General features: G+C 41.2%; 1 protein-coding gene across 1 annotated transcript in view; it reads right to left on the bottom strand.

Annotated features, from left to right (window-relative positions):
* Positions 1–8,558: 8,558 nt before the first annotated feature.
* phkg1a (phosphorylase kinase, gamma 1a (muscle)) overlaps positions 8,559–13,616 on the bottom strand; it is a gene marked incomplete at its 3' end in the record, with an annotated part of 82,759 nt that continues 77,701 nt past the window's right edge. Inside the window, exons 8-9 of the mRNA XM_084317466.1 lie at positions 10,027–10,152; positions 8,559–8,822 (exon numbers count right to left, since the gene is read on the bottom strand). Coding sequence (XP_084173592.1) covers positions 8,559–8,822; positions 10,027–10,152 — 390 coding nt within the window. The remainder of the gene's footprint in view (positions 8,823–10,026; positions 10,153–13,616) is intronic.

Raw genomic sequence — 13,616 nt, 5'->3', positions numbered from 1 at the left:
TTAATTTGTGCTTGTGTGTAATTTGAGTTGGATTAGTACCAGTCTAGAATTGTGGTTCTTAAAGTGGGGTCTGGGCAAGCGCTCCAGTGGGGCTCCCCCAGGACAATAGGACTCTAATGTCATTACTATCTCATTCACTGCAAGTTAGCCCAGTAATGTATGAGTGACTATTCTGATCATGGGTTTCACTCTCTACCAACAGTATAGACTTATGGAATCTTCTTGGATCACTGTTCTTGGGACAATCTTTATGTAAGGCATCAGAAATGGTCCCATCTGTCCCACAATGTAAAGCATCTAGAGTCCATCTGTTGACGAGCATTGACACTAGGTCTGAACTATTTGAACAAATATATACAATTCGCAATTATTTCGACTGATATTGCAATAGAGGCCTCAGGCCTTGCACAGGCCTTGTTGTTGTTCTCAGTCTTCCAGCATGGCTGCCTGGAACAACCATCGGACCTCATTCTCAAACATTTTCGTAAACTTAGTAAGAACAAACTTAAAGATCACCGCGTTGCTGGTTTCACAAACGTGTGAGGTGTTCGTAAAATTGCCAGTGTTCTCAGCTGTGCTCCCCCGAATGAAGGAACATCATTCATTCTTAAATTGAAAGCACGTTCTGATAGACCTGAATTTGGGGGGGGGGGGGGGGGGAACGCCCCGCCAGTTCTTTATAAGGTGCCACCACAGGACCGTGTCCACACAGATTCAACAGGCAGCACGAAAGCAATGATCAAAATTAGATTAGATTGTCATACAGTACAACGAGAATAGGTTTGGCATCCAACCAGAGTGCAAATGTAACGGTAAAGTGCAATAGTAATATACAGGTGATTAAACTGGGTATAAAATGTATAAATTGGTAATGGTGCTATCGGGTGTATTTTTTTATTTTATTTATCCAGGAATGTCCCATTGAGATAAAAGATCTCTTCTTCCAGGGAGTCCTGACCAACACGGCACACAAGTTTCAACATAAAACAGGGCATTAAACAAAAAACATACAATTCAAATATAAATACAGAAGGCCATTTGTGCAGTGGCAAGGAGCATAATCAGATTAGCAATAGCATCAGGTAAAACAGTTACATGTTTCATAAAGGGCTAATCGTAGCATACCTTTAAAAGCATTCACAGTAGGAAGTGCCTCTAGACAAAAGTTTTACTTGCCGTACAATACTAGAGTTGTATTAATATGTACAGTGATGGAGGTAAAGTCTGGTATTAAAGGATAACTCCACTATTTTGGGAAATTAGCTTATTTAACATCTTCCCTGGAGTTGGACAAGAAGATGCATACCTTTTTTGTCTCTGTGCGTGCATTTTAGTTTTGGGAATAGATGCTCCGTTAGCATAGCTTAGCTTCATCACTGGAAGTGGGGGAGGACAGTAGCCTTACAGTGTATTGCAAGGTCTGACATTGACCAAACTTGATATGCATGACCTTGGTGGGCTCTAGGTCAACTCCTGAAAAGGGGGTCAATGTCAGACTTTGCAATCAAAAGTTAGGGGGCTAATAACCCTTGCCATAATTTCAGTGCGCCCCTAACTTTTGATTGCAAGGTCTGACATTGACCCCCTTTTCAGGAGTTGACCTAGAGCCCACCAAGGTCATGCATATCAAGTTTGGTCAATGTCAGACCTTGCAATACACTGTAAGGCTACTGTCCTCCCCCACTTCCAGTGATGAAGCTAAGCTATGCTAACGGAGCATCTATTCCCAAAGCTAAAATGCACGCACAGAGACAAAAAAGGTATGCATCTTCTTGTCTAACTCCAGGGAAGATGTTAAATAAGCTAATTTACCAAAATAGTGGAGTTATCCTTTAAGTCATACTGGCCAGCAGCGTAACTAGTAGGTAAGGGATAAGTACAAATATATAGTATCTAAATTTATGTAAAATGTATTGTATGCAGGTATGTGCAGACAGATGTGGATATAATATATACATGGTAAGAATAAATAAATATATAGTATATGCATGGTGCACCGTAAACGCAGAACTGTTGTAAGGAGTAGAACATGACATTTTGGCACGCCATCTTATTTAGTAGTGTTGATTGAAAACTTTATTAACAGATTGCAGAATGGGTACAATACAGTACAGCTCAATACACATAATTGTTAAGGGGATGCAGACCAGAGAAAGACGTTCGTCTTGTTTACATCAGGGTCCCCCATTTTCAATTCATCATAACATGACATACAGATACAGTACTGCTACATCTATACATTTGACATACCAGATTTACAAATACAGTACTGTTTGTGATACAAAAAGTCTAAAGTATATACATTTGACGTAAAAACTACATTTGGGGGGGGGGGGGGGGGGGGGCAACTGTACATTGGAGGTGGTTGGGTAGGAGGGGTGGGGGAAACTACAAGCAAAACTACATTGGAATATCGACGAAACCTTACTTGGTCCCAAGAAGAGGGTCTTGTGTATTATTGGGTTAGGGCATTTACTGTGCATTTACAGGGGCCAGTTTCAAATTGCAGTCTCCCGTAGATGTTCTTTGAGAGAAGTGGGTAGTGATTCACATTCCTTTACAGCTTTGGGTAGGGCGTTCCACATTGATGTGGCATAATTGCGAAACGTTTTTAGTCCCTTTGAGCAGAATCTGGGTTTAACATGATTTGTGGAGCTCCCTCTGGTGTTGTGGTATTCACTGACCTTTGGGAAGTATTTTGACATCATGGGTACCTTAGTCATGTAGTGTATCTTGTAGACCAGGCCCATTGCAAGTTGCTGTACTCTGTTGTCTGCTCTAAGCCATCCTAGGTAGTCAAAGTGGGCAGGGGTGAGGTGGGTTCTAGGAGTAAGGTAAAGTAGTAGTCTGACCAGTTTGTTTTGTGATGTGTCAATACGGGTACATGGCCACCCAAAAAAAGCAGCATGGGACGAGTTAACAGGTGAGGTTAACGTGTCAGGAGAGGAGTGCACGGCGGCTGAAGTGAAGAAGAAGATGGGTTTATGTGAAATCAGAGTAGAAAAAAAGGGTAGCAAAACACAGGAGAGCGATGCTGGCCACTGGAGGAGGAACAGTGGGCTCAGGGTTGTCTGATGTGTGTCAGCTGCTGCATCCAAACACATCCAGCGTCTTTTCAGCAGTCCGATGCTGCGCTCGACAGTGGAACGAGCATGGCTCTCATTGTAGGCCACCTCCTGCTCCGTCTGGGGGTTGGTGAGTGGGGTGACTGGTCATCAACCAGGGGACCAGTGCATATCCCCAATCTCCTAATAAAACAAGTAATTCGAAGAATAGAAGCCTACTGTTGCTGAAACTATTCATTGCGCATAGGGTATATGTACCAATTAGCCATACGTCTCCAGCGTCTCCTTGCTCGAGGTGCACACCCATAGAGCTGTTCTGTAAGATGTAGGTCATGTACATATGTGTGTAGGCCTAGCGCTGAGCGCTTTACCAGGAGCATGCAGCGATCACCCCCCATATACATGTGCATCCTCCCCAACCCACCTGCATCAGGCTGTTGCATCGTTGCTAATAAACTATATATTTCTATGGAATCCGTTAAACCTATCCTTTGTGACTAATTTGTGTGCGTTCAACTCGTGAACAGTAAAATGCTAAATGGTGCATTTATATAGCGCTTTTATCCAAGCAAGGTTCCAACTTCCAACCTACTCATCGGGAGCAATTAGGGGTTAAGTGTCTTGCTCAAGGACACTTCAACATGCTGCCCGGGAGGAGTGGGAATCCCAATTACGTTCCGATTACCAGACGACCGATCTACCTCCTGAGTCACTGTCGCCATTAAGATTAGATGAGCAGTGCAATGTTTCTCCACTGGCTCTTAAAATGTGCACAGTAAGCAATGTAAACAAATATTAAACCAACAATAAATAATTACAATAGAGAACAAGACGGTATATTATGTAAATGTTCAATGTACAGGATGTAAATGTGTCCATTGTATTCCACTATAGCTATATCCGCACAATTGAGTTTACTTATTTATTTATTCACTATCATTTGCAGTGTTTGTGTAGTGCTTTTATTTATTTATATATCAAATATATATTTATTTATTATCACAATGCCTCATTGAATCATGACTGATTTTTAATGATACACATTTATTTTGAAAGTGGTTTCTAATGGTGATTATAGGCAGCCATACTGCAATGCCTCTATTGCGACCATGCAAGGTTCCAACCTGCTCATCGGGAGCAGTTAGGGGTTCAGTGTCTTGTTCGACACTTCGAGGAGCCGGAATTGAACCGGGAACCTTCTGATTACCAGACGACCACTCTACCTCCTGAGCCACTGTCACATCATTGATGGGATCTGTGGTCTTGCATCTTTGTTTCTAGCCTGGAAGCCAGTCTTTCTCACAAAGAATTACAAGAAAAATGTATAATGCATAGAACATCGATATCTTCAGAAGACACGAAAGGTATAAGATATAAGACACATTTTGAATCAAATTTAGTTTTTAATAAATAAAATCCATGAGTACCTCATATTTTTTAAAGTGTTATCGTCACTCATTTTAAAACATTCACTCGCTCCCTTTTAAAACGTAACAGTATGACCTTCCTACACAGTACATCCTACATACAATGTGTTTTTAAACGTAACAGTATGACCATACACAGTACATCCTATACAGTATGTCCAAATAGTGAGACATTGCATGTAGTTTCAGCACATGCATTTCAAGTATGCAGGTTCATTGCGTTCCCTGTCAATACTAGGAAAATAACACATTTATTTCACACCATATACTTCTGCTTGGCTCATTTCGTAATCTAAGAAGCTTCACAAGAAATGCATAGAAAAATCCAAACAAGAGGCCTATGGCCATTTTCTAGTCAATCATAATCTAGCTATAAGTGCTATAGTACTCCTCCACAGTGTAATGGGTTTGCTTCACAGTTGTGATAACTGCTTACTAGTATAGAACAATCTTGCAGATCACAAAAAGATATAATGGGACACCATGTTAGTAGGAGCCTACATTTTTAGATATGAGCATTCCTGCATAGCCACCATTGAGGGCCAGTGGCTTGTTCCTTAAAAATAAATAACTGGATAACATAACGCACCCATCTTGTCACAGTTGTGTGTCTATCACAAAATAAATCATGGTCAAAATGGACGATTTTACAACACATGAAATCTACCAAAAGGAATGAATACTTCAGAGGAAGAACTGAATCCTTCAGATGAAAAACAAAATCCTTCAGAGGAAGAACTGAATCCTTCAGAAGATAAACTGAATCCTTCAGAGAAAGAATTTAATCCTTCAGAAGAAAAACTGAATCATTCAGAGGAAGAACTGAATCCTTCAGAAGAAAAACTGAATCCTTCAGAGGAAGAACTGAATCCTTCAGAGGAAGAACTGAATCCTTCAGAAGAAAAACTGAATCCTTCAGAGGAAGAACTGAATCCTTCAGAGGAAGAACTGAATCCTTCAGAAGAAAAACTGAATCCTTCAGAGGAAGAACTGAATCCTTCAGAGGAAGAACTGAATCCTTCAGAGGAAGAACTGAATCCTTCAGAGGAAGAACTGAATCCTTCAGAGGAAGAGCCATGTAAGTCCATTTTAAATCGAGGAGTGTGTACATTCAGAGGTTCAGTAGTTTCAGATGTTGTATCACAGGTTCAGTACTTTCAAGTACTAGACGTATCAGTCTAGATCCAGATGGTTCTTAGCCTCGTAAGCCAGAAGAAATCTTGCATGATTTCACAACACTGTCTGGCTGGTTTTAGTTATGAAGCTATTTGTTGTCAGATCTAATTGCTACTCTTAATTGCACATTTCAGTGGATACAGTCCCAGTTTGTTCCACACAGGCACTAACTTTACAGCCCAATAATTAGAGGACTCGTGGTACTGTAGATTTGTAAGTTAGTACGTCTAGAAAAGTGACCATTTCTAAAACAAATACTATTTTGTTGGCAGTTACAGTAACATCACCCTGCAGTCATTTCAGCTATCCTCCTAGGATGGGCAGACGACTGGTCAGTTCTCATGCTAAAATCTAAACAATACTACATTGAAACGTCTTCCATGCTCCAGTGTTTATATTTATCCCCCCACAAATGTCCTCTTTTCTACAGTCACTCTGATGAAGAATCTTTTGGAGTGAAACCTATCTGTCGGTCTAGGCAAAAAGACAAGCTCTATACTCTTCCCAAAGCAGGGACGTGCACAGGACTTTAGAAGGGCAGGTGCTCAAAGGCTGAAAAGGGCACTACACTTGTGTGTATATATTAACCGAGCGCGCGTAGCGCGCAAGCGCGATTTTTAAGGGCCCTTTTCGGGCGGGGGGCCCCCTTTTTATGCTTTTTGGGGGGTTATGGTGATCAAATATTGAATATTGAACTATAATAATCAGTGCAGGAGCTCACTTATCCTTGAAAGACACTTTTATCACTGACTTAAAAGGCCCATACATCTCCATAAATGTTCAGGGGGGAGGGAATAAGTGCTTACCCTACAGACCCTGTATATTCTGTATTGTTTAATATAAATGCATTTTTTATTCCAATCCCGATTTGTATTTGAGATTCCCAAATCCCATCGGACTTGACTTCTTCGTGTCCCTCAATGAGTGAAATACCCGCATTCAACAGCGGTTTCTATCATCATCATCATCACCACCCACGCTATGCATAAAATATATAGGTCCGCGGAGAGGCACGCTGAGGAGGCCGTGCAAACTGAAATGGAATATGGGGCATCTCTCTCTCTGGCCTCTATGTGTGCCTCTATGTGTGCCTGTCCCAAAGTCACGAAGGAAAAACCAATCCAGTAACATTCTTCTAAAGTGTGCATTCCGCTTAACATTCAAGACTTTATGTGCGGTCCCATCATGACAAGGGTACGAGTAGTATGTTTTAATGAACCGCACAGTGAAAGACTCCATGGGTACTAGCAGTATGTTTTAATGAACCGCACGGTGAGAGACTCCATGGGTACTAGCATGGTCCATTGAGCTCGGTCCACAAGGCGAGAGAATAAATTAACAAATAAGTAATTTGGGTTGAAGAAGCTAAAGGGGACATATTATGGAAAATGGCTTTTGTCTTTGTATGGGTTTGGCTTCAGCCTGAAATGTTATTTAGGTGCTGGGGGGGGGGGGGGTATACATTTATGCATATATACTCCTTGTCGTTTGGCTAGGGTTTGAAGTCTTCAACAAGCCTAAACAAGCTGTTCAGAATTATTGCAGTTTGTGATGTCATAAGAGGATGAATTATCTTTGATTAATCAGCTGTGCTTTTAGAAACATTGCCTACCTAATCTACTACCCAGTTTGTATATTTGTTTTTTCCTAGCCAGGCAAGGAAGGGAATAATCAATAAAAAATTATTTGGTGTGTTGAGTCGAAAAACAAGAGCGCTGGAAAATAAATGATCAAATCTAGATTTAGACTAGTTTCTCTAAAACATGTTAACTTAAACAAGGACATCATGTAAAATCGTTGAAAGGATACATAATATATCCCCTTTAACACATTGGTTGCCAGCCGGATATGACGATTTATCGCTTGGATGCCACCACGTTAATCAATGGGAGGACAAGCACATTTGCGAGCGATTAAACTATATCTTAAATTATGGCTATGTGTCTAATACACCCGTCGCTTATCAATGACTTGCTTGCAGTCAACATGTACGAAACGGATTGTTTTTTCATCAGTACATTTCCGTTTTATACCGTTTTGAATATAAGTATAGTTTCGGAGAGTTCTAGTAATTTCAGAGAAATTCCGTGAAAATAGCCATTTACTGGAATAGATTATCGAGAGTATTTGTGTTCTTATGCACGATACAAAAGCGGGCTGAAAAATCATTTATTCGTGCCGCGCTCAGCGCCTAACGCCACACACACACACACACACACGTTGTGAAATCTGTGAAAAACAACTCAGATTAACCCAAAACTGGTAACATAGATTCCTTACCTCAGATCAGATGTTCTGCAAAAAGATTAATCCAATTCCTGATCGCCATTCCAAATATTGATCGCGTTTATTGATCCAACGTTATAGTCCGAAACGCATAATCAAAAGCTGCTCCGAGCCTCGGCAGGGAATCTGGTAACAGACACTGCTTGCCAGAGATGGGAAAACCCTGGACCGGAGTTTTTCTCTGATGCACTTTTTCACTCAATCCAATCCAATGATGTGCATTACCATCCGGGAGACGATAGGGGGCGGTATTTGCCCTTTTCGAGCTCAGAGCCATTCCCAATGATAACGTCAGGCTGGAGGGATGAAAAATGAATGTATATCGCTAATAAAAGAAATAACGATTAAATAACGAGAAATCTCGTTATTGGCAACCAACGCATGGCGGCCAATAACTTGAAATCTCGTTGTTGGCAACCAATGTGTTAAAGAACCCCTGGATTAGCCTCATCTAGAAGACTCTTGTTTCTCTTTCCCCAGTCTCTCTACATACATAATGGGAGGAAGCGTAAATGGAAACCCACACTAGAACAGAAGAGTGTAGAGAACAGGGACTCCTCCGGACCCGTCCTCAAGGAGCACAAAGCGCCCCGGTGGGGGTCCGTTACCAGGTGTGGAGGCTATTGTCCGATTCGGCAGCCAGGGACAGCAGGATGGCCTTGGGGGTGTTCTCGAACAGAGCGGCTCTGTTCTGCGTCTGGCCCTTTTTCACCCAGTGGCCGTAGATCTTAAAGGCGCAGGCGTCGATCAGCTTGCGGATGGGCTTGATGGCGTACGGGTCGCTCATGATCACCTCCTTGGTGACAGGTTTGGCGCGCCGGTAGTTGCAGTAGATGCGCATGGTGGCGAGCACCGTAATGCAGATGACCTGGTGACCGAAAAGAGGGGTGAAATGGACTGCATTTTATATATAACGCTTTTTATCCAAACACGCTTTACAACTTATGCCTCAAATTCACCCATTCACTCACACATTCACACACCGACGGCGGAGGCGGCCATGCAAGGTGCCAACCTGCTCATCAGGAGCAGTTAAGGGTTAATTAAGTGTCGTGTTTAAGGATGCTTCGACGTGCTGCTGAGAGGAGCTGGAATTTTTTTTTTTAAAGATCTTTTTTTTTTCGCTTTATTTCTACTGGGCAGTCTAGTAGGGAGAGACAGAGGAGGAATGGGAGACAGAGTGGGGGGAAGACATTCGGCAAATAACGACGGGTTCGGGAGTCGAACCCGGGTTGGCCGTGTCGCGGCTGAGCGCGCTGTGTGGTTCGCCACTGGGGCGCCCCGAGGAGCTGGAATTTAACCAGGAACCTTCAGATTACCAGAAGCCCCAGTGGGGTCAGTTGGGTTAAGACTATTTTATGTGATAAAACATTAGAACATGTAAATAAAGTAGTAATCGACCACAGGAAAAAAGGTACATAATGTACTTTATGTTATAGCCATAAGTAATATATCTACATATTGTATCTGCAAAAGTCCAAAACAAACACTGTAACCAGGAGTTGAACCAACAATCATTGAAGTCATGATGTTCTCACCTCTATCTAACTATGATTATAGTTAGAGTTAAGATTAGTTTGAACATTTGCTTAAGGATTATGGTTAAGACATAAAGTTAGAGTTAAGGTTAGGGTTCAATCCCCATCAGGGGATCATACTTGAGGGATCATACTCAAGCCATCTATGAGATATTTCCACTCTAAAACGGTGGGAAGTGCATCCCCCATCTCTGATGATGCGCCCTGCAGGTGTGGAATTTGTATCCAGTGATGTCACTGATGTAACTTTATGCGGCATTGCTTTAATTCAGCTAATTAAAGCAACCATCTCTGAGGGTCAGATTTTAAATATTAGTCATCAAGTTTCAAGTTTGTTTATTATTTGTCACAATAAAATACATGTACTTTACGGTGAAATGCTTGGTTCTGTATGAGCCCCTGAGAGTGTGCTTCATACAGTAAAAATGTAAGTAAAAAAGTAAGTAAATTGATTGTCTTGATTATCAGTTCATGTCAGTGGTTGAGAATTCACATTAGAATCATATTCAGTTAAGTCATACGTCTAATGCTCACCTTGAACCTTCTGTATGGGGTGAACTCTCTCTTTTCAGCCACCACATACTGGGAGAAGAAGGGGTGGTTGAGAGCATCGCCAGCCGTATAGCGCTGCAGCGGGTCTACCACCAGCATCCTGGAGATCTGAACCACAGAGAGCAGGCCAGTTTTGAAAATAACGCAGAAAGTTTGTATAAAAAGGGTCTACAGTATGTTTTCTGTCTCAGGAAACTAGCATAAGTCCAGGGTGACAAGTCGCTTTTCTACAAACAATTCATGCAGTTATAATTTATTTTATTTGGCTTGTTGGTATGAAAGCCTAGTAAGCATAATATTTCCCTTGACCTGACGCCTAGTAAGCCTAATATATTCCTTGACCTGAAGCCTAGTAAACCAAATATTGCCCTTGGCCTGACACCTAGTAAGCCTAATATCTCCCTTGACCTGAAACCTAGTAAGCCTAATATCTCCCTTGGCCAGGGCGGGATTTGCCTTTCGTTGACTGATAGATGTTTGGTTTCCAGCACGGGGAATCCAGGTGGGTTGCATTAACCTCGATGACACTGGACAGATCTGTTTAATTTCAAAACACTCCATTAACAATTTAGGGTTAGAAAATTAATCATTAAAGTGGTAATCTGCTAGATTTGGCAACATCTATTGGTGATGTGTTCATTGCTGTTGCGTTTTCTTTTAACTGTAATTAACTTGCTTTCCATCTTGAAAATGCATGCCAACTAATAAGTTAGTCTTCTATTGATTCCAAACAGACTGTTGCTGCTGGTAAAAGTCATAAAATATATCGCTTCCTGTGTGCCAGATGATTTCCCCTGGGAATGTCCTACCAGACACCAGTGTTTAGAACAGCAAAGAACAGCAAATGTAAAAACATTCATGAACTAAGTATAGGTAGAATCACTATTGTTAAATATTTTGTAGCAAAATAGACAATATATGACAATGTTCAAGATTATTACTTTAATATTTACTGTGATTGTTGGGAACTAGGCTACACTGGCACACCTACTTCCAGTGAATGATGCTAAGCTAGGCTAACGGTGCAGCTGTTCCCTAAGCCTAGTGCATGCACAGAGAAGAAAAAGGTATGTATCTGCTTGTCTAACTCCAGGGTAGATGGCAAATAAGCTAATTTCCCAAAAAGTTGGCGTGTTCCTTTAAAAGATAATAATAGAAATAGTAATAATAATAGAGTAGAACATAGTAATAATAGTGGAAGGTCAGAATTCAATCCGTAATAATGATAATGATAATGATAATAGTATACATGGTAGGCCTGTCCCCGATTAAGGATTTGTATAGTCGACTATGATTGGCCAAAATTTGCCAATAGTCGACTGGCAGTTTTCGTTGGATCATTCCATTTGGGCTGTGGGGGGTGCTTAATGTCTGATTTAACTTAAGTCAGACATTACGCATCAGACATTAACACTTTAACTGCCGGGAAACGCTTTACAGCGTCATTCCCGGCCATGCTCAAGTTGCCGAAGGACGGTTTACAGCGTCTTTAATATCAATATTTCAAAAATCAATCTGTGATCGGATTCATATTTCCCCTCCGCTGGCCTGAGATCCACCAGGAGGACCCACTGAGCTCTCTGGCGGTTCAGGAGCGCCATCTGGTGGCCGATCGGCGCAATCGCCAAACAGGAAGTGCTGTGGAGGTTGTGCTGGTCGGCCATATTACTTCCGGGCACTCGGTTTGGCTGCCGGCACTCTGGCTCGGCACAATATATAGCGATCCATTGCCAATAACTCGATAAACAACATGATTTGGACATATATAGTATTATAGAAGCTGGAAATGGTTCATCAGGATAAACATCCCATAATCGAAAACGGTCTACACCACGCTGATCGTCCAACGGCGCGAGGAATATCCGGTAAGATTCAGCGTTATTGTTGAACGTGTTCCATATAAACTGTTATGATGAACATATGACCCACACTAGATGAATGATATAACGCTGCCCACGGAATTATAAACGATCCCCCGCCCATCCGGTCATCATCAGATCATACGTAGATCATTCTAGAAGTACGTCCGATTGAAATTTTTTATATCGCCCCGATTGCCATCAAACTGTATTTCATCATCAATATAATGCATTTGGGGCTATAGATCACGTTCTGGAGAAATCTGCAGAAAGAGATGAAAACATACTTATACATTAGACCAGGGGTGGGCAATTATTTTTCCCGGGGGGCCGAATGAGCAACTGAAAATATGTTGGGGGGCCAGGCCAAAATTCCAAACTCAATTATGCATAATATAAATTTTATTTCTATATAAAAAGCAGTAAATGGCATTGTTTTGACCCCTGGTAAGAGTGTATGTTATTATTTGGCAATTAAAAGGTGAGGTTATAGCTTTCAAAAATATAATTTATTCAAAAAGAATTTATTTCCAAAATGATAAACAAAATGTGAAACATTAATAACAAAGGGCATTTTGAGTTTCATATACTATTGAAACAAGGATTTTCTTAGCTTTCTAAAGACATCACATCATCTTATAGCAAAAATAAACAAGACATGTCACTGAACTGTCTAAAGAAAAGTGTCCCAGTTTTGTAGCCTTTTTTACTTTACATGCCTATATTAAACATTTAATGTTTTCAGAACTGTGCAAAAAAAAGAAAAAAAAATATCAAGTGTCCCATTTCACTTGTTATATTTCCACATTTTAGTGTTCTTCAGTTCTTTTTTTTTCATTCAGTGTGAGAAATCCAGTCTCTGTTGAGCTTTAACAAGTCCATCAAAGTCAGGTTGCATGTCTGAGGTGGAGATGCGAAGCACAGCTGCCAGATGTTCATCAGTGAGAGAGGATCTGTACCTGGACTTGGTAAACGTCATGACTGAGAATGTCTGTTCACATATGTAGGTGGATCCAAAGAGAACCAACATCTTCTGAGCATGTCTCCTAAGCGTATACTGTGCGTGTGAACGTTGACATAAAAAAAAAAAGTTAAAAAAAAAAAAAAAAAAAAAAAATATTATTATCATGTAATCTTTCGCGGGCCGGTCAGAATCATCCCGCGGTACAATGCCCAGGTCTGCATTAGACCATACTTATGAATATGTGAATGAAAAAGTTTAACGTTGCTACACAATGAACAATACATATAGGACTTTGAATGGGCCCTAATAATGGCAATGTAGCAATAGAATTTAAAAAGTTATAGCCATGCAAAGAAGGGGTACTTCTCCATAGACAAATAGAGCCGGCAACCTATGGTATATAATGAATTTAACCCATGGCACCCAAAGTGTTAAGCACCACAACAGCCAAAAAATAAATAAAAAGTGAATTAGACTGAGAGATTGGCAGTCGACTATGACTCCTTTCGATCGATTAGTCGACCATTCCACTAGTCGAGGTCAGCCCTATTACATGGTATAGATATTGGTAGCACACTGCACCAGAGACGCTGCAGTGTTTAGTATTGAGTCAGACAGTCCTAACAGTTCTCAAGTTCTCCAGCTGTTAGTTCTGATGGCTATTGGACTGGTTGAGGTGATTTATAGTGTGCTGGGGGGGGGGGGGGGGGGGGTAAGTCTATGGCTGAACCTGCTCCTCATCTTGGCTA

Source organism: Notolepis coatsorum (genome assembly GCF_963971535.1).
Source record: "Notolepis coatsorum genome assembly, chromosome: 1".
Taxonomy (NCBI): Eukaryota; Metazoa; Chordata; class Actinopteri; order Aulopiformes; family Paralepididae; genus Notolepis; species Notolepis coatsorum.
This window is presented reverse-complemented; position numbering and strand designations above follow the sequence as displayed.